The sequence below is a fragment of the Podarcis erhardii genome (genome assembly GCF_964252035.2).
Source record: "Podarcis erhardii genome assembly, chromosome: 4".
Lineage (NCBI taxonomy): Eukaryota > Metazoa > Chordata > Lepidosauria > Squamata > Lacertidae > Podarcis > Podarcis erhardii.
The window spans coordinates 80,972,174-80,999,891 of NC_138508.1; the positions used below are offsets into that span (position 1 = coordinate 80,972,174).

General features: G+C 43.3%; 1 protein-coding gene across 1 annotated transcript; it reads left to right on the forward strand.

Annotated features, from left to right (window-relative positions):
• Nucleotides 1-4,936: 4,936 nt before the first annotated feature.
• On the forward strand, nucleotides 4,937-27,537 carry GRTP1 (growth hormone regulated TBC protein 1). Its single transcript, XM_081858276.1, has 8 exons — nucleotides 4,937-5,573; nucleotides 9,430-9,581; nucleotides 13,299-13,457; nucleotides 17,861-17,985; nucleotides 19,520-19,616; nucleotides 25,861-26,033; nucleotides 26,181-26,366; nucleotides 27,082-27,537. The coding sequence occupies exons 1-8, from the start codon at nucleotides 5,515-5,517 to the stop codon at nucleotides 27,169-27,171; spliced, it is 1,041 nt and encodes a 346-aa protein (XP_081714402.1). The 5' UTR covers nucleotides 4,937-5,514; the 3' UTR covers nucleotides 27,172-27,537.
• Nucleotides 27,538-27,718: the final 181 nt, after the last annotated feature.

Here is a 27,718-nt window from a genome sequence, read left to right on the forward strand (position 1 = left end):
CCAGGGTAACATAGCAAAGACAAAGGTGGGGCCATCGGACTTGCTAGCACCATGCTTTTTTTGGGGGGGGGGAATATAGAGGAATTGGATTGGCCTACTACCCACCTACTTGCTACAGTCGGTGTGTCTATGTTGAAGTATTATTTGATTTCTCAGCTCTGCAAACTGCAGGGACAGAGGAATATAAACATTAATATGTGCTCTTTTTGTATGCAACTTTTACAGAGAAAAGAGAAACAGATTTACTTCCATCTTGTTAAGCATGCTAGCACGGGCAAGTTCTTTTATTTTAAACATGCCTTCATCAATGAAGCGGCCATTAAAAGGAAACACAATACATAATCTGACAGCAACAACATCTGCTCTCTATTTTTGAGGGCTATTTTTGCTTTTGGCCATTCACATTTCAGACATCAAAGACTGGAGATCAGAAGTGCCCAATAGCAAAACAAAAGCAACAAAAAAACAACAAAAAAGCTCAGAAATATATATTTGTTCATTTCTGTGCTTGGAGAATCTTTTGGTGACCTTTCCTATCACCACTTGCTAGTCCCCAAGCCAGATGCTCAGCTCAGAGAGCATGTTATATAAAGGGAACGGGCATGTGTAGCCAAACTGAGCAGGATTTAACCCTCTGCTCGAGTGACAACAGCTGATGGGTGTGGTTTGGGGGAAATGGCTTCCTAGGCCAGACTGAACTCCCTGGTAAGGCAAGATTGGGCCACGGGGCAGAGGCTCTCTACTCCTGCTTTAACAGAATGGGCATCTTCCTGTGCATAACACCTAATTGCTGCTAATTTGCTTAACCCACTGCAACCCCTTGTACCCCATGCAAAGCTGCTCCTGAGGGTTGGGGGCAAAGACACTGCAAGGGGCTGCAGTAGGCAGGGGGAGAAGGGTAAAAATAACATCAGGTGCCCAACCCACCTGAACAAGCGGAAGTGTTTTCTGACAGGTAGAAGCTGGTGGCCCAGTAGTGCCAGTTCATGGTGGTGCAGCAAGACCATAGACTTTTACGGCTGCCATGGGGTAATACTTCAGTTGTAAAGCATGCAACTGACATTTCTCCTCTGCCTCAGAACCCTTGCCCCAGTCATTCCGTTCTTTTACAAACTGTATTCCTTAGGGTGAAAAAGAAAAGAAAAGAAAGTTTGCCAACTCTGATAAAAAGAAAGAAATGCATTTTAAGCTCACTAAAAAAAAAACAACCATGGCATCACCCTGACTGCAGAAATAAAATGCCCTTCTTACAGTCTTATAAAATGGGGTTTGCTTCCGCTGTCCTGAGTTCCTCAAGAATAAGTGGGTGAATGTCTGAAAAGGGAATGTCTAAACGCCTGCTTAGCATTTTTAATCTTTGTTGGAAGCCGCCCAGAGTGGCTGGGAAGACCCAGCCAGATGGGTGGGGTACAAATAATAAATAATTATTATTATTATTCCCTTCACAAAAAAATAAGAAAGCAAGGATGCTGCATTGGCCAGCATCAGCCCTGGTGGGTCCCACGATGCCTTTTTTTTCATCCAGAACTCAATTCTGGCACCTGTCAGCTGGGCGCCATTGCCATTATAAGAGAACAAACGATGTGTTCATGGTGAGTTCCGGCGCCTCTTTTTCTACAAAAATAGCACTGCTCGTGGCATGCAGGATTCTGACCACGGGGCCTGCATGTCACTGTCTATCATCACCTGCCATTCTTCTGAGGGTCGTCTGGGAAGCCCCTGGGGTAAAGGATCCTGAATTTTTGTCCCCAGGGTCCAGCCCTAGTTGCACCAGTGAAAAGCCACCACTGGATACAACCCTTTGTGTATGACTAGTTGTGCCATGGATGGAGTTGCACATTCAAATAGCACATCCAATTGGAAGCACGTTTACCTGGGAGTAAGTGAATAAACATGCATTGTACAGCTGTGTTAACCATGTTGTTGTCGTTCTTTCTTATTCCAACAGGCTTTGGGGAACTGACTGCTTTTAATGAAAGGGCTGGTGCTGTGTTGCGTTTATTGTTAATTATCTGTATGTGTTTATTAGATCTTTTATATACAGAGAGAGTTTTAATTTGATTAATGTTTAATTGTTTTTTTAATTAAGTTTTCGCTTTATTATTTAGCTCTTCCTATCTTACCAGTACGCTGCCTTCCCTGCCAAGGAAAAAGGCAAGTTAGAAATAAATATATAATAATGAGTAATAGTAATAATAATAATAATAATGTATTTAACTCTCCCAGTGAAATAAGTGAGACGTTAAAGCATTTAATTCACTTCATTGTGCGCAACGTGGGAACACAGCAGAAACAATGTATGATGCAGTCTTGCAAATTAGACCTCTAATTTGGCTATATATATTTTTATCTAGGAAACCAGCACTTTCAAAAGCCGTATCGTTCACAAGGTGTGTGTCTATCAATAATTATCTGAATTAACAGCAGAAAATAAGAGTTATAACAGACCGTCAATGCAAGAGTTTTTAATTGAGCTTGACAAAGGAAAGCGTGCAAGTCAAAACTTTAAGTCACATTTTGATTTCACTTTTAAAAAAAATGGCAATAGTAAGAGATCTCACTAATCCTTGTTATTGTACAGACCGTTCTGGGTGTGTAAACCCTCGCACAGAAAGATAGCTCAGGGTCCTTAACTTGCCCCACAGAAGCTTAAGCGGCTCTGCTTTTAGTGTTAGTGAAATGCTGTTATTTAGAGGTCATCTATTTTAGAGCCGGGGAAATTCTTAAGCTACTTAAAAAAACGATCTTAGCTCTTACTGATCTTGAGACACTCCCTGATCAACCTAATCCCATGTGATTTGGGCAAGAACCCTGGAGCCGACACTCTGCCAGAAGCATGAAACTTGGATACAAAAACCCCCAAAGCAGTACAGTTCAGCATCTACTGGCAATGACTCACAAAAGGAGGAGGAAGTGGAAAATGGGTTTTCTGTTGAATGAATTTCTTTAGTGGGATCTGTATCTTCTACTCCGCAGGCAGCATCTCGGGTTCAAACTACAGGCACAGCAACCATTCCAAGCAGCCACTTCCTTCAGCTTCTGCTTCTTATCTGAAGCACTTGTGACTCTGTGGGATGTTGGCTTCAGAGAGGCAAAGTCCTGTGTTCAAATCCCACCAGGGACTGGCCTTTCTACTAACTGGTCCCCAAAACAATTGAATCCCCATCTGGCTAGCTGTTAGGTGGCAACTGCATTAAAAAAAAAAAAAAAGGTAAAGGACCCCTGACAGTTAAGTCCAGTCGTGAACAACTCTGGGGTTGCTGCACTCATCTAACTTTACTGGCCAAGGGAGCTGACATATGTCCGCAGAGTTTTTCCGGGTCATGTGGCCAGCATAAGCAGCCTATTCAAATGAGCAACATACCTAAGATCAGAAAGGGGTACTCACAGATAACTGCACCTTTGCAGCTCATTCTGTTCAAGGAAGCAGATTCACTCAATATTCTTAAGTGATATATCCTTTTCTGAAGTTACGCCACTCAGGTGAGTAGCCACTGATGTAAGCTTCTTTCATAGAGTGCTCCTCTTCCATAGAAGTGTAGAGTTGGAAGGGACTGACCCTTTGCAATGCAGGAATCCCGTCCTGGGTGGGCTCGAACCACCAACTTTCTGGTTAACAGCCCAGTGCACTGAACCATTTTGCCATATTTCTTAATGGCGCGCATACCAAATTACCTGTTTAAAAACTGCAAGAAGCCCTCACATGCCACCACAGCCAACAAGTGTATGATGATTTATGTTGTGAACTGCTTGAGATCTACAGTTATAGTGCAAAATACAAATTTAATAACTACGGTAACTAAATAGAATAAAATCACACCAACAGTTCCCAACAAGGAATCTGGCATGTAGGAACAGACCAACACAGGTTTCCATCCAATTCCTACACATAAGTAAATGCCTCAAACCCTGCCCCCCTTCATTTCAATGGGGCTTACTTCCAAGGGCGTAGATGTCAACGTGTTTGTTGTTTATAGTGTCCCTAGGTGTGTGTTACCATAAAGAAGGCTGATCACCAAAGAATTGATGCTTTTGAATTATGGTGCTGGAGGAGACTCTTGAGAGTCCCATGGACTGCAAGAAGATCAAACCTCTCCATTCTGAAGGAAAGCAGCCCTGAGTGCTCACAGGAAGGACAGATCCTGAATCTGAGGCTCCAATACTTTGGCCACCTCATGAGAAGAGAAGACTCCCTGGAAAAGACCCTGATGTTGGGAAAGATGGAGGGCACAAGGAGAAGGGGAGACAGAGGACGAGATGGTTGGACAGTGTTCTCGAAGCTACAAATATGAGTTTGGCCAAACTGCGGGAGGCAGTGGAAGACAGGAGAGCCTGGCGTGCTCTGGTCCATGGAGTCACGAAGAGTTGGACACGACTAAACGACTAAACAACAACAACAACAACAACAACAGGGTGTGTGTTGCTTTAAGAGCGCAGGTCCTTGCCCTTAGGAGCTTACAGTCTAAAACAAACAGCTGGGGGAAGTGAGGCAGGGGTAAACAGCAAAGCAAAGGTGCAGTTGTTTGCATGCGACTTGGTTATAGGCTGCGTTACAGTAGGGCGTGCATGGGAATTAGGGAGCTGAGGTCACACCCTTTGCTCTGGACTTCCCAGCGGCACGTGCGTGGACCGGCTGCGCTGACCCACGAGAGGAATGCACGCTGCTGCTTCCTTTATTCCCGCTGCACCTGCTCCAAAACGGAAAACGAGTCCCGGCCCTCCGCCTTGCTACAAACTGAAACGCTGCCCTCACTGCCCTGGGTGAGGCTTCCCTCCCCGCTTGGCTCGCCGCCTCCTCTGCCGGCAACACGAGCAGCAAGAGGAACGTGCGGAGAGGATTCCTTCTCCTCCCCAAGGTTTTTTCTTCTGGGGAAGTGCGCGCGCAACCCGAGGCGAAGAAGGAGCGAAGCAGCAGGTTGAGGAGGAGCCAGTCGCGCGTTCAGCCACCCGGGGAAAGGGAGGCTTCTCAGCTGCGCTCCTAAATCGCTCTACCTCAGGAGCCGTTTGCCCCGGCGCTGTCCTTAAGGAGGCGCAATTCCCAGCTCGCCTGGCGGTGGGAGCCACAAATAAGCTAAACTCTCCCTCACAGGCGCGGGGGGGAGAAAAAAAGACTGGTCTGGAAAAGCCCAGACAGAAAGGGATAAGCTCCGCGCGCCGCTCGGTTCCCTGTCCTTGAAGGGCGACGCTGTGGAACTTTGGAGACGCTTCTTTTTCCTCCCACCGCCCTCCAATGTGAACACATTTTCTACTGCAGGCTGCCCTGCTCTGGAAACCGCCCGCTCCCTTTTCCCTCCCACCTCGCCAAAGGCACTTTTTTTGCAGACAACTTCGGAGCGTAAGAAGAGGGAGGCGGCGCGCTCTCCTTTGATAAGAGTGGTGGGACTTTGACTCGTCTCCAGCAAGGGGAGGAGGAAGAGGAGGAGGAGGAGGAGGAGGCGGCAGCGGCGAGGCCGCGCCGGGCCGGGCGGGGGTTCGACCATTCTGTGCTGGAGGAACCCGGCGTACTCCCTTCCCATGGACGGGGAGGAAGAGCGGCGGGCGAAGCGCGAGAACCGCGAGAGCAACGTCCACAGGTAGGTTGCGCCCTTGCAGAATCATGGAGAGCGCTCTTGGCTCGCCCTCCTGCTTTTTGTGTGTGTGCCTTTAATATTCTATATAGTAATAATCTCTCTCTATATCATGCCACAAACGTAAATATCTATCTATCTATCTATCTATCTATCTATCTATCTATCTATCTTCCTGGGTTGGTGTTAAGTGGCCCCTCAGGTGTATCTGTGATACAACAGGAAGTTAAAAACAAACACAGCCGCAGCAGCAGGATTTGCTTGAGAAAGGCAACCCAGAAAACTTATTTACGTTTGGGGTAAATCGATGCTGGGAGTGCCCCATTCCCTACTGAAAGCTCTTCTTGCGTGTGGTTTTCAGCTAAAGTTTGTATCGCATGAATTCCCCTTTGGTTACTGAGTACACAGTGGGGCAGTTATTTCTGCCCTTCAGGTTTCAGTTGGCAGTGTTGGTATGGCCGTTTAATTCAGTGGATAAGTTAATTAAGCTAACTACATTGATTCCGCTCCCCCCCCCCATAATTAAACTTTCAAAACCCTGTTACCAAAGATCTTGATTTGTCACTCTTTCAGGTTTTCTTATAATAAAGCTAACTTTTCACTGCCAGGATTATTAGTCGTTTACAGCTGCCACAGTAAACACCTACTCCCTTTGGAAGGTTACATGGAAAGAATGAACTTTTCTTTATGCTTTCAAACCAATCCACTTGAAAATTATTTTTTTTCAGTTCTTTACACTTATTGGCATCTTAACTTCATAAAATAGCAGATTTAATTATTTTTTGAAATCTCTCCCCAACACCCCCCCATCATCTCTATTGTTATCACCACATAGAACTTTAGGAAAATGCTTAATTTGTAAAATAAAACTTAAAACTATAATAGATTCTGTCCAGAAAGGCAGTCTAAAATATTTTAAACGAGAAGCCCTTGTTACTATAAGAAATATCAAAACAATCTGTGTACTGTAGTACTCTATAAATACAGAAGTATTATAAATATGGGAGTGCAGAGGTTGGTAATCACTGGAGAATATGGAAAGGCTGAATGCTGTCTAGATGGAAGTTATGTTTATAAATTTCCTTGTAGCTGGAAAAAAGGCTCAGTGGAATTTCTGCAGAGAGATAAATGAGACATCAAGGATGGGCTGACCAGCATTTCCCTGTTTATCACCTGACAGTGGTTAATGGCTATGCAAGGATGTAACATAAGAAGAGCCGCCCTGCTGGATCAGATGAAAGATCCATAATTGTTCCACATCCTGTTCTCAACAGTGGCCAACCAGAGGCTTATGGGGAGTCCACAAGCAGGACTTGGGAGTGCAACAGCACACTCTCCCCAGTTGTGAGTCCTAGCAACTGAGATTCAGAGTAACACTGCCACTACAGTATTCTTTGTCCTGGTACATATTATCAGACACAGCCATTTATACAATACAGTAGCAAAGGCAGATTTAGGAGAGCGCAACCAGTTAGGCGTGGAGCCTTGGGATGGCATAGCTGCGATTTAGAATGGAGCATGAGAGGCGCTGATTTTTTTTTATTTGACACCCCAAGAGCTGCCACTGACAGTAATAAAAGCTTTTCAGATTCGATAATGATAATTTATTATTTGTACCCTGCCCATCTGGCTGGGTTTCCCCAGCCACTCTGGGCGGCTTTCAACAAAGATTAAAAATATATTAAAATGTCATACATTAAAAACTTCCCTAAACAGGACTGCCTTCAGATGTCTTCTAAATGTAAGGTAGTTGTTTATCTCTTTGACATCTGATGGGAAGGCATTCCACAGGGCGGGCGCCACTACCAAGAAGGCCCTCTGCCTGGTTCCCTGTAGCTTTGCTTCTCGCAGGGAGGGAAGCGCCAGAAGGCCCTCGGCGCTGGACCTCAGGCAGAACGATGGGGTTCTAGTTGGAACCTGGCTTGTTTGAATGCCACCCTCCCAGCAGGGCTGAAAAGACCAAATGGAATGTGGAAACATGAAGTCTTAAGCTACAAGGAAACACAATGCGATACTTTTTTTTTTTTTTAACGGTGCAGCATAGAAACATATTGTATTAGTAGTGCAGTCCAGGAAAGGCTTGCTCACCCACACTGCTGTATGTATAAATTGTGGTTGAGCAATTAGGAGGTATTGTGGCCATCTCTTTTGGAAGAGTACTTTTTAAGGATTACGTTATTATCCAAAGTCCCATGTATGCTTTTCTGGGAGGCTTGAGAAAGTTGTGCCTTTTGCGTTTGAATGCTAAATATACAACTTGTTTGTGCTGAAGTGCTGAGCTTTCCTGAACTTTTGCAGTGATTAAATCTGCACAGTTATGCATGCTTAAGTTCAGTTGAAACCAATGGCACTTAAGCACATGTCCCTGTAGCTGAACATTTCCCTTTATAAGTACATGGTGAAACTGATACTATTTATTGGAAATGTCTTAAGCGGTGATACTTTATTCTCTCGTTTGTCTGTTTTCAAGCAGCTAATAGCCAGAGGCTAAAGGGAGCGGAAAATGGATTGATTGACCTGCCTTATGTATGCATTTAGATAAGCAACCATGTAAATCAATATTGGTCCCATTATACAGAGCTTGATGAGGTTCAGAATTTAATGCAAAACACACAAATGACCTGAAAAAGGCCTTGTCTACTCCCTGCAAGAGTGTGCTATCACTTGCCTGAGTAAACCATGACTGTAAAACTGAGGTAAAACTCTGGTCACTGAAAAGATCATTGATTTGTAACAAGTACTAATAAAAAGAAAAACAATCAGGATTAAAATTACAAAACATGCAATGGTATAAATGGTCCATTAATGTCCTGGTTAGATAAAAATAATTACCAGGTTATAATGTGCTTTATATACAGTGTAATCTTTACAACAGCCCTGTAAGATAGATTGAAAGTGTTACTTGGAAGGAAAAAGTAAGTATGTAAAGAATTCCTTGGATGCCAAGATCCACGTTTGGGGCAAGTACTCTTTGGTGAGAGAACCCCAGTAGACATAAAAATCACAAAATACGCAGCAAAGTAAAGTGTGAAATAGATCATTAAAATATGTCCTTCTAAGTTCCTTCCAAAGTCCCCTTCTTCCCTTAGCATAGAAAAAGTCCACAAACTTGGTAAACTCTCCAAAGGTTAGGTTCATGTGCTTTTCCACAGAGCATTTAGCATAGGCAGTAAAACTTGGCTTAGTTACAGTGGTGAAAGTTCCTAAATCACTGGTATAGGAACTCAAAAGAGGCTTACTAGAGCCATGTGGTCTGATATTGGAGCAACCAGCTCAGACCTCGCATGTTGAGCTTCTGGGGTCTACTTAGGTACAACAAAAGGCCCAATTATCTTCCTCCCAAGGGGAGTGGGAGTGACCTAGCTAAGCCTGGCAGGACCACTTACTCTATGGCATTAACCCTTTCCTGCATTAATTAGACTTAAGCATGTTGGTTATATGAGGCTGGTTATCCCTCAGTGTAGAACCAACTGTAACCTTCCTCCTTAGTGTTGCTATTGCAGACTTAGCAGGGAGGATGATGGGGGCAAAACTAAATTCGCGCTTCCTGTCATTTGTTCTGGCTCCACCTACTGTTGGCCTCTTTGTCTTCTTCCCTATCAGTCCTAATTAGCATCAACCACCACCAAAGCTAATGGGTGTTAGCTAGGTGTCTACAAAAGCAGACTCATCTTATAAACTTCCGGAAGCCCATTCTGGCATTTGCAGTCGATAAACATCTTTCATTCTGACATTTTAAAGTCCAGTTTTTCCTCCCTCTAAGCTGCATTTCTGGGCAAAAAAAGTTTTAATTTAGGTATGTGAAGTTTATGTAACTACATAAAACTAATATGTGTGTACAATGATTTCCCTTCTGTTGCAGAGTGGATCCATATGGGTTTGAAAGGCCAGCAAACTTTGACTATACATCATATGAAGATTTTTTTTCTAGATACCTAGTGATACTCACTAGGAGAGCAATTAAATGGTCCAAGCTTTTAAAGGGTAACCGCGGTGTACCGAAAAGCTTAAAAGGTAATATTCCAATATGAAGTTGTTCCTTGTTTCCTTTTCCTGTATGAAATCTTGCTTGAATCTTTTCAATAGGAGTTTTTCAATATGGGGAGGTGAACATTGTTTTCACATTTATTGTAGTGCCAATGTCTTATATCTACCCCACTTCAGACTTTACTTTGATTCTTTCTGGACAAACAGTGTAATCCTATACAAATCTACTCTGAAATATATTCTAGCGCAAGCTTCCTCAAACTTGGCCCTCCAGATGTTTTTGGCCTACAACTCCCATGATCCCTAGCTAGCAGGACCAGCGGTCAGGGATGATGGGAATTGTAGTCTCAGAACATCTGGAGGGCCGAGGTTGAGGAAGCCTGTTCTAGTGAGTTCAGTAGGGCTTACTCCCAGGTAAGCAGGCATACAAATTACAGCCCAAATGAATAGAGTTTATGGGGAAACTGCAGTTGATCGCTGATTAATAGCTTTCATTTCTACGTAAATTCTGTCCTTGTAAGAAACAATCTGTCAGCTACTATGGATGTTTGGTAGGAGCAGCTACTTGTTGCAAATGCAGCACAGTGAGTTGCCGTGAATAGAAACACTCTTTTTCTCTCCAACGTCTCTGTTCCCTCACCATGTTTTAAAGATGGCATGTTTGGAAATGTAGGTTTTCAAATGCGTCATTATAAAAGCAAATGTAAATGCTGAAAGGAAGTATAGAAGCTTGTTCCTTTAAATGTACATTACTGAAGCTGAAGCAATAAAATCAAGTTTAATTAATTAATCATTCCGAATATCTATTGATTCCAGAGTTCCTCCAAGATGAACAACAAGGCGCTTCTTCTTAGTCTCTGGTTGTTGGTGGGTGGTGGTGGTTGTTGCAGATTCCCCCTGTGCTGCATCTCATACTGTTCTAGAATGCCCCCCAACACTTGGGGGCAGATTTTCAGGAAATACATAGGGCATGCCAGCAGGAAGAGGATATGAAAGGGCCCCATTCCTTGGAACAGGACTCTGGTCATGAAGGTGGAATCCAAGCTAATGAGATCAAACTCATTTAGTGAGTTTAGTGAGTAGGACAAAGTTTGAGGACGAATCATGACACTGAAGCTAATTAAAATATTTTCACGTTTGCATATTCAAAGCCTTCATGGGCTGAATAGGAAAAGGGGAATTTCACAGTCAGGTTTGTGTAACTTATTCCTCTGTGAAGAGAACTGGGCGAGTTCATGACTCGGTGTTTGCACAACAATTGCAGCTTACTGCTGGAATGGTAACAAGTAACTTGCAATTATACAGTTTTCCTGTACATACGAAACTGCTATAACCAGTTGGGTGAGTAAGATGCCACTGATTATTAGTGGCTGTTTATCATAATTAGGCCCAACCACTGGCTTATTGCCAAACTGGAAAGTGATTAAGCTAATCAGAGCTGGCAAAATATTTAAATATTTTCTGCGCCTGTGTCTCTTTAGGTGCTGGCCCTACACATCTTTTCTAAATTCCAGCACAATATTCTAGGCACCCCAGGTGGCATTGCCCCAGCACTGAGCTAAATTTGTGAAACTTGGCTTCCATTTAAACTGAAAGTAAAAAAAAAAAAATCTCCTTAAAAGATTATTGATAAAGTTTTAATTTTGTAATCCTTAATGGGTGTAGGTAGAAGTTGGCTCAAACCCCAAATAGAACAGTTTGAGAGGTATTTTGGGTTCTTCTGCTCTCCCCTACGTATACACACATTTTTCTTTTTTAAAAAAGCACCCTGAAAAGATAGATTATACAATAGTATGTCTCCCGGCTGCAGCACCAGCTTCAAAAGCAGAGACTGCTACAATTAACAATTGTTTTAACTGTTTTAAATTTGTGTGGGTTTGTTTTTGTTGTTTGTTTTTATTGAGGGAAGTCAGATGTGTCTGGGAGGAGAGGAACTGGAGAGAACGCAGGGGCCTCCAGTCACAGTGGTTCAGGGTAGGGGGAAGTGGGGCAGGCCAGGTAAGAGGCACACAGCACAGGCCACTGGTGACTATGCTGTGTGCTAGCCCTTCCTCTAACCTGGGGAATTGCTGTTGTCCCTTCAGCCAGCCCTTAGGTCTATGACTTCTGTTGCTGAATGCCAGGCTGGCTCTGAGTAAGACCTCCCTCATCCGTCTTCCATGCTCTGATTATAGATGAGGAAGCTGGTCTGGTCCGTATCACTGAAACCTGGGTAAGCGAGCAGAAGGGAGTTGGTCTCACACAGCTGTGGCCACCTGGATACTCAGGGCAGCGTCAGGGCAGACTTGAGGGCTGGGAAGGGGGAGTTGCTGTGGTTTATAGACATTCTCTCTCTCAACCTTGTGATGTTCAGATGAAGGACAGTATCTGAGAAAGGAATGCATGGCCTCCATAACTTAAATTTACTTTTCCTCATTATAGGCCTCTGCAGGGCTGGCCCAAGGCCTTCTGGCACCTGAGGCATGCCATGGATGCTTCCCCATCACCACAGATCTGGACCCACGCCCTGGTGGGGTGGGAGGAGCATGCCGCCTGAGGCAGGTTGTGTCACTGGTGTGTCAGCCATGCTAGGGCAGGAAGCTAGCTTAGAGGCTGCAGGGCAGACCACATGGCACACCTTTCTAGCCAATGTCCAGCTCTCTGAATTTGCCACCTGAGGCAGCTACCTCACTCTACATCATGGTATGGCCGGCCCTGGACTCGTGGCTTTGCTGTCAACAACAACAACATTAAAGAATAATGTAACCTCAGGGTTGCATTCCCCTTCCACTGCCTACCAAAGTCATGAGGCTATATCTGATTGCAGCATCTGATTGAGCTGTGTTTTAAGCTGGCTTTACTTTCAAAATCAATAGCCATGATGGGAAAGGGTTAGCTGCAAATGCAAGAGACATTATGGAAACAATATTCAAATACGGTGCTTTGCTTAGCCATAAATATCCACATACTGTAATATCCATACACTAAAAATGCATGAATAGATTCTCCACCCCAATCCTTTTTTTGTAGATGGGAATCGTTTGGCTATCGGAATATTGGCAGCATTTTCTGAGCCAGATTTTTAATTTATTTTAGAATTGTAGGGAGATTTTCATATTCCTGATCGACCTAATCAGTCAATCAAATCTTTATTACAGTCATAGATCAGCACAAGTAGGGTGCGGGTACAATCATTTAGAATCTGTAAAACGTTTTGGAAAGCTAAAAAGTATTAAAACAGAAGGTATACTAATCAACTTTAAAAACGATTAACCTGGAAAACCCAGGAGTGTTTGGTTGTACTAATAGCCCATGTTGAAACAAGTGCTCCTTCCATGGCGGGTATAAATAAAGGAAGGTAGAAAAAGATGGGAATAAATAAACAAATCACCTCCTTTTTGCCCTCCTCCATGATACACACAAACTACCTCTCTCTCAGGATTTTTGTGGTCATCTGAAAAAGGCTTTTTGTCTGCTTTTGGTGTGTTCCTCTTGTCACTGAAGTTTCCTACCTTTCTTACTAAGGTCACACAAATGTTGGTTCTGCACTTTCAAGCTCTTGTTTGTGGAATGATCAGCAATTGCTGGTTAATAATAATAATAATTTCATTTGTTTCCCGCCCATCAGTGACTGGGTTGTCCTTGCGACACTAGTTACCTTGAACGTCCTTTTACTTCTCTTGGAGGTTTTTTTTTTTTTTTTGTATTTTAAGTATCCAAAAAATAATGCTTGAAATATCAACTGGTGTTCTTTTTCTTTTGCAGTAAAACGCTATATCAGGAAAGGCATTCCAAATGAGCACCGTGCACTGGTTTGGATGGTGGTGAGTGGTGCTCAGTCCCACATGGAACAAAACCCTGGATACTACCAGAAATTACTTGAGGGAGACAAAAATGAGAAGCTCGTGGACACAATTAAGACAGGTTAGCATCTAAACATAGATGTGGTTTTCCAATCTAGGCTGCTGTTTACCAAGGAGCCTGTAGCCCAAGTATTCCGTGGATAGAGAGACAAGTGTGGGAATTTGTTTGTTTGTATATTGTATTTCATCTGAAGACCACAGGGTGGTTCACAACATAAATATACAAAATCAGGACACAAAATACGTAATAAAACAAAAAAACAAACAAACCAGTAGCACCCCTCCCACAAACGCATTTAAAATGCCATATAATGTTAATCAGTCAAAGGCCTGGCTTATAGAGAAACGTTTTTGCCTGGTGCCTTTGTGGACTTGTGCCTTGGTTTTGGAGACGAATGAAAACCTGACCCTTTGCAGAAGCAATGGTGTTTGTGTTCAGTGTGGGACATTCTCTTGGCAATTCCTATGCATATACAGTGGTACCTCGGGTTATATACACTTCAGGTTACAGACGCTTCAGGTTACAGACTCCGCTAACCTAGAAATATTGCCTTGGGTTAAGAACTTTGCTTCAGGATGAGAACAGAAATCATGCAGCAGCGGCGCAGCGGCAGCAGGAGGCCCCATTAGCTAAAGCGGTGCTTCAGGTTAAGAACAATTTCAGGTTAAGAACGGACCTCCAGAACGAATTAAGTTAACCCGAGGTACCAATATATGTGTGTGTGTATCTATATATCTATATCTGTATCTATCTATCTATCTATCTATCTATCTATCTATCTATCTATCTTTTCCTGCTCAAATGGATTATTTGGCTTGATAGTCTGCCAGACTGGTACCAGCAGTATCTCCATCAGTATCTCCATAGGTCTCAAGTGAGGTTGTGTATACACTGACCCATTAATAATAATAATAATAATAATAATAATAATAATAATAATAATAATAATTTATTATTTGTACCCCACCCATCTGGCTGGGTTTCCCCAGCCACTCTGGGTGGCTTCCATAGAAACCAAAAATACACTAAAATATCACAGATTAAAAACTTCCCTGAACAGGGCTGCCATAAGATGTCTTCTGAATGTCAGGTAGTTATTTATCGCTTTGACATCTGATGGGAGGGCATTCCACAGGGCAGGCGCCACTACCGAGAAGGCCCTCCGCCTGGTTCCCTGTAGCTTTGCTTCTCGCAATGAGGGAACCGCCAGAAGGCCCTCGGCACTGGACCTCAGCGCCCGGGCAGAACGATGGGGGTGGGGGCGCTCCTTCATGTATACTGGGCCGAGGCCGTTTAGGGCTTTAAAGGTCAACACCAGCACTTTGAATTGTGCTCGGAAACGTACTGGGAGCCAATGTAGGTCTTTCAAGACCGGTGTTATGTGGTCTTGGCGGCCGCCCCCAGTCACCAGTCTAGCTGCCGCATTCTGGATTAGTTGTAGTTTCCGAGTCACCTTCAAAGGTAGCCCACGTAGAGCGCATTGCAGTAGTCCAAGCTGGAGATAACTAGAGCATGCACCATTCTGGCGAGACAGTCCGCGGGCAGGTAGGGTCTCAGCCTGCGTACCAGGTGGAGTTGGTAGACAGCTGCCGTGGATACAGAATTGACCTGTGCCTCCATGGACAGCTGTGAGTCCAAAATGACTCCCAGGCTGCGCACCTGGTCCTTCAGGGGCACAGTTACCCTATTCAGGACCAGGGAGTCCTCCACACCAGCCCACCCCCTGTCCCCCCAAAACAGTACTTCTATCTTGTCAGGATTCAACTTCAATCCATTAGCCGCCATCCATCCTACAACTGCCTCCAGGCACTCACACAGGACCTTCACCGCCTTCACTGGTTCTGAAAGAGAGGTAGAGCTGGGTATCATCTGCATATTGATGGACACCTAGTCCAAACCTCCTGATGATCTCTCCCAGCGGCTTCATATAGATGTTAAAAAGCATGGGGGAGAGGACAGAACCCTGAGGCACCCCACAAGTGAGGGCCCAGGGGTCTGAACACTCATCCCCCACCACCACTTTCTGAACACGGCCCAGGAGGAAGGAGCGGAGCCACCGTATAACAGTGCCCCCAGCTCCCAGCCCCTCTAGACGGTCCAGCAGGATGTTATGGTCGATTGTATCAAAGGCCGCTGAGAGATCCAGCAGAACTAGGAAACAACTCTCACCTTTGTCCCTAGCTTGCCGGAGATCATCAACCAGCGCGACCAAGGCAGTTTCAGTCCCATGATGAGGCCTGAATCCCGATTGGAAGGGATCCAAATGGTCCGCATCCTCCAGGCATGCCTGGAGTTGTTCAGCAACCACGCGCTCAATCACCTTGCCCAAGAATGGAAGATTTGAGACTGGGCGATAGTTGGCCATACTGGCCGGGTCTAAAGATGGTTTTTTAAGAAGCGGTTTAATGACCGCCTCTTTCAGCGGATCTGGGAATGTTCCCTCACAGAGGGAAGCATTCACCACCCCACAGAGCCCATCGCCCAGCCCTTCCCGGCTTGCTTTTATTAGCCAGGATGGGCAAGGATCAAGGAGACAGGTGGTTGGTTTCACGCGTCCAAGCTGCCTGTCCACATCCTTGGGGGTAACGGATTGAAACTGATTCCATGCAACTTGACCAGACAGAGCTCTAGCACTCTCCTGCCCCAGCCCTGCTCCCACGGTGGAGTCTAGCTCCTTCCGAATATGAGTGATTTTATCTGCAAAAAACTTTGCAAAATCGTTGCAGGAGATCCTGGGGTCTTTACAAGGCCCCGGTGGTAAAGGTGGTTCCGTTAAATTGTGAACCACCTGAAAGAGTCTCTTGCTACTATTTTCTGCAGATGCAATAGAGGCGGTGAAGAAAGTCTTTTTCGTCGTCGCTGTCGCCACTTGGTAGGCTCGACGTTGAGCTCTAACCTGTGTCTGGTCAGATTCGGAGTGAGTTTTCTGCCACCGACGCTCTAGCCGTCTCAACGATTGTTTCATTGCCCTCAGCTCCAAAGAAAACCACGGGGCTGTCCGGGCTCCATGCAATCGGAGAGGGCGCTTTGGAGCCAGACAGTCGATAGCCCTGGTTAACTCCACATTCCAGCAGGCCACCAGGGAATCAGCTGAAAGACCATCAACATGGGATAAAGCATCCCCTACCACTCTCTGGAAACCATTTGGATCCATTAAGTGGTGGGGGCGGACCATCCGAATTGGTCCCACCTCCCAGCAGAGGGGAAGGGTCGTGGAGAAGTCCAGTTGCACCATAGCACAGAAATGTAGTTTTTCTCAGTCCAGAATCATTCATGGTTGTCCTCAACATGCTGCTTTCAGTTTAGATTGTTGCTAGATCCTGTCGTCCACAAGGGTTACTGGCTATGCATTTTAAAACTCTCCCCTTTATCAGTCATGCCTTTCCCTCCCTGCACATGCCACAGGTGACTGAAGAAGGAAGTGGTGATGCTCACCCACAACATCATTGGGCCTGGTGTGGGTACCTCCCTGTTCCCATTGCTGGAACTGTTCGCATTGGTTTTCACACGGGGGGTTACAGAGAACTGATTTGCAATGAACTTTTATTTTTGGAGTGAAACCAATTTCACAAGCAATGCTTTTCAGGGGCAATAAATAAATAAATGCATTAGATCTAGATTATGTTTGGATTATATTGGGGGGGGGAATACTCTTTCTCTGTTGAATCTAGAATAAAATGTCAGTTTCTGCAAGTATAACAAGCCTCTCAGAATATCAAGGCAGTGTACAGAAACCCTTTAAAAGCAATGCAGTACAAACATTAAGATGACTGCAGCGATACCACCACATAGTTAATGTTCTAGGCAAGCAACTATGGTGATTATTCAAGGTCATTGGAATCTTGTAAAGGATAATCCCTGGAATGCAAAGAAACAATAAAAGACTTCTCTGCAGTCCTGAGGGAGATGGGATAATGTTAAATCCATGGACAGTCGACAGACAAAATAGACACACAGTTGTGGCACCTTTAAAGACACAACAAATTTATTATGGCATGAGCTGTTGTGAATTACAGTCTATTTCAGAGTTGTTTAGAGTCAACCTTCCCTGTTTGTAGACATATAGCATTTTGCCTGCATTGCTGAAGAATAAAAGGTTTCTTAAAGCCTGTAATGCTGATCTTCCCGTACAGAAAACCATGTTCAATGTGCAGATGTTTGAAAACAACAACCTGATATTGAGGACAGGGCTAAAATCATGACCCTGTTCTGCTTGTTCAGATCTGTATTTGAGCATCCCCTACACAGACAAGTCATGCATCCATAAGGCTGTTTCCATCCTTTCAATAGGACAGCTGAACCGTATTGTTGATCAGTCAGGGAATCCCAGATAGATAACATGCTGTCAACTATTGAGTTCATGGGTGAGAAGGCAACTTCAGATCCCAAGACTTTGGTCCATGAATCATATTGCTTTATAGATACATTTTAAATTTTTGCTGTTTCCTTTTTTTACATTTTAGACATGAATAGGACATTTCCGGATAATGTAAGGTTCCGCAAAACTGCTGATCCCTGCTTACAGAAGACACTCTACAACGTATTAGTGGCATATGGGCACCATAATCAGTCTGTGGGATACTGCCAGGTATGTGACATTCGGAATGCAATCGTGAGCTTCTTTTAAAGCAAAGCATTTACAACTTGGGTGGCCTTGATGGCAATGCAAGATTTGAGAAATGTAGATTTCATGCACCTTTCCACCCTTCTATTTTAGTCCTTAGTCAATATCTTAAATTTGCCATAGTTTAGTACTTTCTAGAACTTACACCATCATTGCATATCAAACTGCCGTAGGTATAAAGTGAGTTGCTACTGTTCTCTAAAATGCACTGTAAACCTCAACATTGGCTGGGAGACCTTTTTAAAGCAAAAATTAGACGTTTCTTTAAAATTAGACGTTTCTTTTAAAGCAAAAATTAGACGTTTCTTTAAAAGAAGGCGAAGCCTTTTCTTCAAGGTAAAAGATTGCTTGCTGAAAAAAGTGCGCCGGGGGGGTGGTGGAGGCAGATTGCTTTGAGTCCTTTCAAACACCCACCAAGTGTGGGACAATGCTTGCGAACCTGGGACACCCGAGTTTGTGTTTCAACAAGACCTTCCTAATGCTTGTAATGTTAATGTGCCTGACAGTTAACTCCCTGAGAAACATCACTGTGAACTCTGAAGTTAGTGTTGCCTTGGTATTGTATGCTTCGGTGCATGAGCTTTTATGCTGGCATGTACAATTTAGGTTGCTCCATGAATGTCTGTTGAGGGTCACTCTTTTGTTGCAGTGCCAAACAACCCTCTGTTACCATGGTTGCTATTGTTGAGCAAGCTGGCAGTCTGAGGGCTGAAAACGTACCCTCACAACTGGAGGGCAAATACCCCCATAAAGTAGAATAGAGGGTTTTGTAGTTGCTGTTTACAACATCTGTTAGCTTTTTTACATTTCGGGGGGAAATTGGAAACAAAACGTTTTTGAATCATGCCCATTAGGCACAAACAGATGGTTATGAATTCTTGGAATTAAAAAGCAAAACAACTGGACCTATTTTGGATTAACTGAGCTACTAGTTGTGGGACAACTCTTCATTTATCCAGGAGTCCCGTTCCCCCCCCCCCAATCTTCCTTCTTGAAACCAGATGCATTGTTTATGAAATAAAAATGAGAGCGCCACATTCTTTTCCATGGAAGAAGATGGTAAAGAAGAGTGATTGGCGAAAGGTTCAGGGAGGTTTCAAAAGAAAGAGATGAAACAGGAGATGCATTCAAAGGCCGGATCTGACAGACTGCAATTGATACTAGTGTCCATGAATGTTTTAAAACGATCTTACAACGTGTACACTTCAGACTTGGGGACTAGCAATTGCTGCAAGCCTCGCGCGCCCAGCGGGAGCTCACATGATAACAATAAATGAAAAGGGGGCTTAGTCGCGTCCCTGAATACTACTTTTGTTTTATGCATTCATTTGTGGTCATTCAAACAGTTTTGATAAGCATGATAACTCACTTTTGATAAGCATGAATTACCATTAGGTCCTCCCTCTGCCCCTTGCATTTATAAGCTTGGCTCCTTTTAAGATTACTTTTGTCAACATTGTATCAAGCTTGTTAGATAAATTGTTCCTTTGTGTTTTAGGGCATGAATTTCATAGCAGGCTACCTGATTCTTATCACAAGGAATGAAGAGGAATCCTTTTGGTTATTAGATGCTCTCATTGGTCGAATATTGCCTGGTAGGTCAAACTCCCACCATTTCTATCTTTGTGTCACAGATCACTTCCTGTGTTTGAGCTAAGTAAGAGTGACTATCAAATGGGTAGTCTAATCCAGTGTTTCCCAACCTTTGGTCTCCAGCTGTTTTTGGACTACAATTCCCATCATCCCTGACCACTGGTCTTGCTAGCTAGGGATGATGGGAGTTGTAGTCCAAAAACAGCTGGAGACCAAAGGTTGGGAAACACTGGTCTAATCATGTAATATCGTAACTTCAGAGAATTACCCAATTACTGCATTGAAAGCAGTTCTCTGTAGAAAATAGCAATCACATTCCTCTATTCATTCTATTTACACTTCCCTTTTGTATAAGTAGCAAAATACCCGAGGCGTAGTACAATAGGAACTTCTAAAGCATGCTTCTTAAAAAGGAAATGGAATCTTTAGTGGTTCATTCATCTTCCAGTGACTGGAACTGGAACTGCTAGATTATTTTTTAGAGCATGTCTTTAGAAGGAAGGCCTTGGGTACAAAACCTGTGACATCTTGAAAGTCTTGCTTGCTTTTGAATTATTTTTGCTACATCCCTTGTTTTTGTTTTTTGAAAATAGTCTTTTAACCATTATCCCAAAGATAATGGGGATTTTCAAGACACCAGATAGTGGTCTCTTCCCCCTTTCTGCTCTACCCAACAATAAGTATTTAACAGTGAAAACATGTAACTACAACCTAGCAGAAAGTTCAAAGTTGCTGGATCTGAATGTGCTTTCCTGTTTTAAGATTTTTTTTCCTTTCCTTTTTCTTTTTGAAGCATGGTGCAGATCTATTTGTACCATCCTTGAAATTTGATCAGTTCCTGAGTATTGGACAGGACAAGTGAGGTGTTTTTGGTGTTTTGAGAGTTCTGAGAAGATGCCTTTAAAGATGCCTTTAAACAAATGCTCCTAAAAGTGTGAAAGCAAGCATAGCCTTGATTCTTTCTCTTTTAAAAAATGTTTAAATGCACATCTTTCATAAGTTGGGTGGGCTGCCAAGTATTGGGGAATAGCCCCCCCCCCATGTCCACAAGTGCTGCACTTAATCTCTTCTTCACAAGAGTGAATAATCACTACACACTAACGTAGGAGAAAATGAAAAGGTGTGTTTGGGGGATGTTGTTGGAGGGCTAGAATCTTCCGGATATAGACTGCAACTTGTCAATTTTCATTTTGACTTCTTTGTTAAGTATTTGGGCTATCTTTTCCCAGTTAAACATCCAAAGTTTTTCTAAAACTTTCTTGCAAAAGTGGGTACAGCAACCTTGTGTCGTAGTCTAAATGGGCATGCATATGCCGTGTTTAAAAAGATGATTCTTCAGCTTCTTTGCATTGTTGATCTGAAGATGGAGATTTAAAAGTAGAAAAGGTCAGGGAACTGCACCATGCTCTATTTTTGGATATTCTTTTTAATCCATTTGTGGCAGAGAACAAGTCCACAATAGCCTTTATAATCTTTATTCCTTATTCCCTGCAAATCTCATTACTGGTCCATAGAAGAGGAGTTTGGATTTGATATTCCGCTTTATCACTACCCTAAGGGGTCTCAAAGTGGCTAACAATCTCCTTTCCCTTCCCCACAACAAACACACTGTGAGGTGAGTGGGGCTGAGAGACTTCAAAAAAGTGTGACTAGCCCAAGGTCACCCAGCAGCTGCATGTGGAGGAGCGGAGATGCGAACCCGGTTCACCAGATTACGAGTCCACCGCTCTTAACCACTACACCATACTGGCTCTCCCATAGGACAAGAAAGCAGCTGCAACTGCATTGAGGCTTTATTAAAGATTGTAATATCAAGACTCAAGCAAATGTGGCAAGCAGAATTCTGTTGAACTGTGAGCCCTAAAAGCCACTGTGTGAGAGAAAATACTGAGTCCCAGTGATGAGGGGAATGCATGCACAAACCTGAGCATCATCATAACCCTATAGGGATCTCACGTGCCTTACCTTAGGAGTTTTTCCTCTGTCAGTACTGCAGCAGATGCAGTTTTCAGCTGTTGTCTGAATCAGAGGTATATATTGTGAGTTAAGAGGAAGCAGTATAAAGCATACCTCTGTCCAGCACATTGGGAAAACCTCTCTCTCTCTCTCTCTCTCTCTCTCTAAAACTCTCTCTAACTTGGTTAGGGAACATAATCTCTTAGAGCACTTTTACCCATTTTTTTTAAAAGGAAGCAAACACATATTGAGCTTCAACTCAGCACTCATTTTAATTTCTTATGCTTATGTCTCACAAGGATATCTTTGCACTATATCATAAATTGCATGAGAGAGAGGCTCAAAAGCTATTGAACTCTTCCAGGTGAAAACAATGGTTTTCATCCGGTAATTGCAAGTTAATGCAGTTAATACAATTGGTTAAGGAACACGTCAACATCACTGTGCAACAGTTTCCCAAACAGCCTTTCAAGCTGATACACACATACTAAAACCACTTCAGTAAAATGCAGGTTTGGTACTTAAGTGAGCTAGCTTTCCTTTGTCTCTATTGCAGCTGTGTATTTTGTGTTGTTGTTGTTTTTTGTAGTGTCAAATACAACTCACTTGGTCTATCACAAAACCTGCTGCCTCAAGTCTTCCAGCTATTTCATGACTTCAAAGGCTGGTTGCTCCAAGAACTGGACATTCTAAATCTGTTCACAAGCAAAGGAGCTCAAATGTCACAGGGCCAGTGTGGATGCTTCATATTTTAATTGATCAGATTTGATTGTATTAGGTGATATTTGAAATTGTGGGAATGGCAAGCAAAGTAATGATGAGATAGAAGGGAAAGATGCAGGTAATACAGGACATTGGATAAATCTCAGTTAGACATGTTCATAGTTGACTGATGAACTGGATAAATCAAGTTAACCTAGGGTGATTAGAATTGTTAAAAACAGGACACAGTTAATTTTAAGTTTTTATCTATGCCTTGAATCAGTCTCTCTCCTCCCCCAATCACTGAGCTGCAGTAGGTGACAGCATATGCCAGCCTTCATCAACTCCCATGATCCCTAGCTAGCAGGGCCAGTGGTCAGGGATGATGGGAATTGTAGTCTCAAAACATCTGGAGGGCTGAGGCGGAGGAAGCCTGGCATATGCCATGAAAATAATTGCCTTTGAGTTTTTACCTAGTCCATGCACACGGGATGGTTTGACGCTTAGCAGAAGTTAATGTCTCTGTAGCTTAAGCCACTCCATAGAATTGGATGTGCTATAATAGTCTTTTAGTGGACCACCTATACCATTTTTGAGCCTTCCTCAGCTGGTAAAGATCTCCATCGTAGGCAGTGTCCGTAACTCCCATTGTTTTAGGTGCATTTTGCGACAGGGAATTTCATTAGCGCGGGCAGTTTCTGAGCTCTGGGCGCAGTACTGCGTCTAAGATTTCAGATTAAAACTGCAGAGTGTAAGAAAGGAGGACCTTTTTCTGCCTCCTCCCTTCCAGCTACTCTCTGAAGACTGGGGGAAGAGACCCTCTTAAGAATATTAGGGGGGTGGGCAGGGCAAGGACCAGACCATGTGAAAAATGAACATAATATTTTAGCAGCAGTTCATTCCTTTTCAGGTTTGTATTCTTGTTATAAAAAAGCGCACCTAGACATATTGTTGTTGCACCCAAGGTTTAAGGTGCCATTTAGCTCCTAGCTTTCATATCTCAGTTTCTAACATTGATCATAGGCTTGACTGATAGGCTTTGATTCTTTAAATAGGTGTAAGGCTCTCTTAATAGTGCTGCCTTGGCTATTTGGGAAATATCTCCCCTTATCTTGCAGGTGATCACCTTCCAACACTCAGTAAAAGCAATTCTTCATTTCTGGGCTTTTCCTTGCTACCCTAGGAGCCAACTCCTAGGGGCCAAGGGCCCTTCACATCACATAAAATATATCGGGGGTCAGGCGTCCCTAAAGTTGATGAGCATTGCCATTAAAACGGTGTGGATACACTGTGTCTTGTGATCAATTCTGCAGGCTGAGGCCTGCCTGCCCTGCCCCCCAATACTTTATTCAAATCAGCACCTTTGCTCGGTAGTATTTAAATGGCTCTTCTGCGTTCCAGTACAGTGGTACCTTGTTTTACAACCATAATCTGTTCCGGAGGTCCATTTGTAAACCAAAAGAGGTTGTAATCCAAGCCAATGGGGCCTCTAAAAAAATTTGTTCGTAATCCAAAAAAAAGAAAGGGTTGTAATCCAAAAAAAGTTTGCAAACCAGAACACGCACTTCCGGGTTTGACAAGTTTGCAATCCGAAACATATGCAAACCAGACTGTTTGTAAACCAAGGTAAAGGTAAAGGGACCCCTGACTGTTAGGTCCAGTCGTGAATGATCTGGGGTTGCAGCGCTCAACTGGCTTTATTGGCCAAGGGAGCTGGCGTACAACCTCCGGGTCATGTGGCCAGCATGACTAAGCCGCTTCTGGCAAACCAGAGCAGTGCACGGAAACGCCGTTTACCTTCCCACCAGAGAGGTACCTATTTATCTACTTTCACTTTGACGTGCTTTCAAACTGCTAGGTTGGCAGGAGCAGGGACCGAGCAACGGGAGCTCACCCTGTCGCGGGGATTTGAACCACCAACCTTTTGATTGGCAAGCCCTAGGCTCTGTGGTTTAGCAAGGTACCACTGTACTATTATCTCAAGTTTTGCTGTTTTTTATAGTTGTGGTTTGGTTTTAAATATGTTTTTCTACACTGCCTGTTTTGCAGAAAGGGCTCTCGCTCTTTCTATTTTGTGCTTGGATGTTAATATTCCACGTGCAATAAGGCACACTCTGCGTGGTAGTGATGCCAGAGAGAATCCATATAACCCTGGGGCACAGACTTGGAAAACTTAATTTCTAGTTGACCTCTGTGCTCAGTTGGTGCTAGTATTTTCTGATCATGAAAGCACAGTAACTCAATAATGGCACGTCTAGCCTCAGTCTAGTTTTTAGCAGCTTGGAAAGGTGCCCTGCTAGCCTTGTGGGAGCTTTACCATTCGTTTTCTGCTCTGAAGACTGAAAGCAGCAACTGCTGTTCCCTGTCCACAGATCAAGTGATTAATGTTGAACATGATGCACAGTGACTTATGCCAAGTTACAGAGCGCCCTCTGGAGGCTTCCTTAAGAAAATCTGTTTATTTACTATATTTCTTTTAAATACAGTGGGGGTACCTCGGGTTACATACGTTTCAGGTTACAGACTCCACTAACCCACAAATATTACCTCGGGTTAAGAACTTTGCTTCAAGTTGAGAACAGAAATTGTGTGGCGGCAGCGGGAGGCCCCATTAGCTAAAGTGGTGCTTCAGTTAAGAACATTTTCAGGTTAAGAATGGATCTCCAGAACGAATTAACCCGAGGTACCACTGTACTGAGTTTATGTAAAAAAAAAGGGGGAGGGATTACTTGAATGGGATTACTTGGTTGCCTATCTGACAACTTCTTTTGCCACCTGCCCCCAAGCCTATTATGGTGCCAACAGCAGTTTCTGTAGTCTTGAATTACATTTAGCAACTTTATATTTTCAGGTGCCTGTGATGGACTGGGAATTAGCTTGGAGCAGTTTCTCTAGGGCTTATCAGGCAGTACCCCATCCAGAATGAGACCCAGGGACCCACAAATGTAGTTTCTGATGACTACCAGTGCTCACAAAACCATTCTTGCAACCAGCTGCCCCTGATCACTGTGCACAAAGTAAGAACCCTCCCTTCCCCTGAGTTTTTTGGAGAGTCTTGCAGAACTTAATAGGCGAGAGGAGCTATTGCACTGTGTGGTCCTTGGTGGTGAAAAATCATACTAAGGCTGGCACTAAATTATGAAGCCCTACTGAGACCTTTTCGTGTTGAAATAACTCTCTGACAATTGCATGTGGCCTTCGAATGTTTTGCGGACCCACATGTTATAGGTAGGGCCTGAGATGCTTTGAAGGATAAATCCCAAAAGGTACCACATATAGTCACACACAGCTGTTTATCTGTCAACTGTGCATTTGTGTATCTAGAGTTGGGTCTGCTCAAGTCATGGAACACAGGGCATTTTGACAGCCTCTCCTAGTTATAGCACAATCTGAGCCCTCTTAATAGCTGTCACAATACGTGGGGTTGAGCCCTTTACTCTTTAAGTGGAAAGACACGCTGCAATTTTACCTTTTGAAAAATGAGCTCTTTCCCTTCCCCATATACTGTTTTTCTTTTCTTTTTAATGAATGATAGCAATTTATCATTTTGGTGATTAGCTTTTGTTTCCCCCCTCCCCCCCCTTAAAGATTATTATAGTCCAGAAATGATGGGTCTGAAAACAGATCAAGAAGTTCTTGGAGAGCTTGTGAAAATGAAAGTTCCTGCCGTTGCAGAATTAATGGAGAAACATGGCATCATGTGGACTTTGCTGGTATCGCGCTGGTTTATATGTTTGTTCATTGACATTCTTCCAGTAGAGGCAAGTGAGAACTTGATGGTATTTTTAGCTGTGTGGGTTTTGTTTTTGTTAATGACATGGGATATATATATATATATATATATATATATATATATATATATATATATGCTTTAGTGATTCCTTTAAACAAAATCTTGTCTCCTACAGACTGTACTTCGAATTTGGGACTGCTTGTTCTACGAGGGATCAAAAATAATATTTCGTGTGGCCTTAACACTAATTAAGCACCACCAAGCTTTCATTTTGGAAGCCACCAACTTCCCAGATATCTGTGATAGATTTAAAGAGATCACCAAAGGACCATTTGTAACGGAGTGTCACACTTTCATGCAGGTAGGCATCCCATGTTGTAGAGAATTATAAACTGGCTAGAAATGCTGAGTATTGGCAGCCCTCAGTTTATTTGCTGTTGCTTTTCTGCATACAGTCATACCTTCAAAGTCGAACAGCCTAGTTCTCCAGCGTTTTGGCTCCCAATCGAAACCCAAGTGACTGTTCCAATTTTTGAATGTTCTTTCAGAAGCCGCACCTTGGTTTTCGATCATTTTGGAAGTCGAATAGACTTCCAAGGTACAACTGTATTGCTTTAATGTGCTTTTTCATGGTGCTCTTGAACTTGGGTGGGTTGGATATAACTAGCAGTGGGTCGAACGCTATAGGACACACCACTAGAGAGAGGAGTTTGAGGCAATTTTTTGCTGATGCTCTCTCTAATCTCCTGTAAAGGTGCTGTCAGGTAGATGTTCAAGGGATCCTGTGGAGCAGCATGGAGGCAGCACCAGAGACAGCATCTTTGCTCTGGTGGGAATTTTCACTGGATCTCCTTCCCTTCTGCTCACAGAAGAGCAAGTCTGAATCTGACCCATAGTTTGCAGTACTGAAGTGACCAGTCTGGGACACAAGCCTGTATGGAGGTGGTCCTGGGCTCCCCAGCCTCGCTGATGTTGTCCAAGGGAAAGATCCATTATAGTGATGAGAATACTCAAGGATGTAAAAAGAATGACAGTGTCCTGACTTACACTAACAACTTCTAAATTCTTAATTCTAGAAAATATTTACAGAGCCTGGAAGTCTGAGGATGGCTACAATAGAGAAACTACGAGAAACTTGTAGAGCAAATCTCATTGCTCAGATATAAATGGACAATATTTAAAATAGACAAAATGCTGCAAAAAAATGGGCACATTTCTTCACTTAATTCCACCGTTACACCATTTCTTCAGTTTCCATTAGTGTTGATTGACATGACCAATTCTCTCCAGCGTTTCAAGTAAGTGTTGAACTGGGCAATTTGATTATTTTTTATTTTTTGTAAAAACAAAACTTTAAGTTATGTGAGAATAAAATGTGGTCACTGTGGCAGTAACCTTTTCTTTTCTATTCTTTTCTTTTTTTCGAACAAGTGCACTGCATACCTTCAGAAGATTTTGTAATATTTAAATATATAGATTTATAAATATCAATATAAAAATGCAAAATAAATTCTATTTTGAAATCCCCTCTTCTTGAATTTGCATAGTAAAATGGGCCTAAGACCTCTAAGCAGAAGTATTTAAGAAGAACCTTCAGCAGCTGGAAATATTCAGTATGCTTCTGCATGCTGCTGACCTTAAAAAAAAGAATTTGATCTATGTATTGATCACAGGGAGGTTCTGCTGTATCCCCTCCCCTCCCCCAAGAGGAGT

Coding starts and splice junctions, on each gene's coding strand:
- GRTP1 (XM_081858276.1), top strand. CDS start 5,515: ATGGACGGGGAGGAAGAGCGGCGGGCGAAGCGCGAGAACCGCGAGAGC. Junction 5,574..9,429: donor CGCGAGAGCAACGTCCACAG/GTAGGTTGCGCC, acceptor CTTCTGTTGCAG/AGTGGATCCATATGGGTTTG. Junction 19,617..25,860: donor CATTGGTCGAATATTGCCTG/GTAGGTCAAACT, acceptor CCCCCCTTAAAG/ATTATTATAGTCCAGAAATG.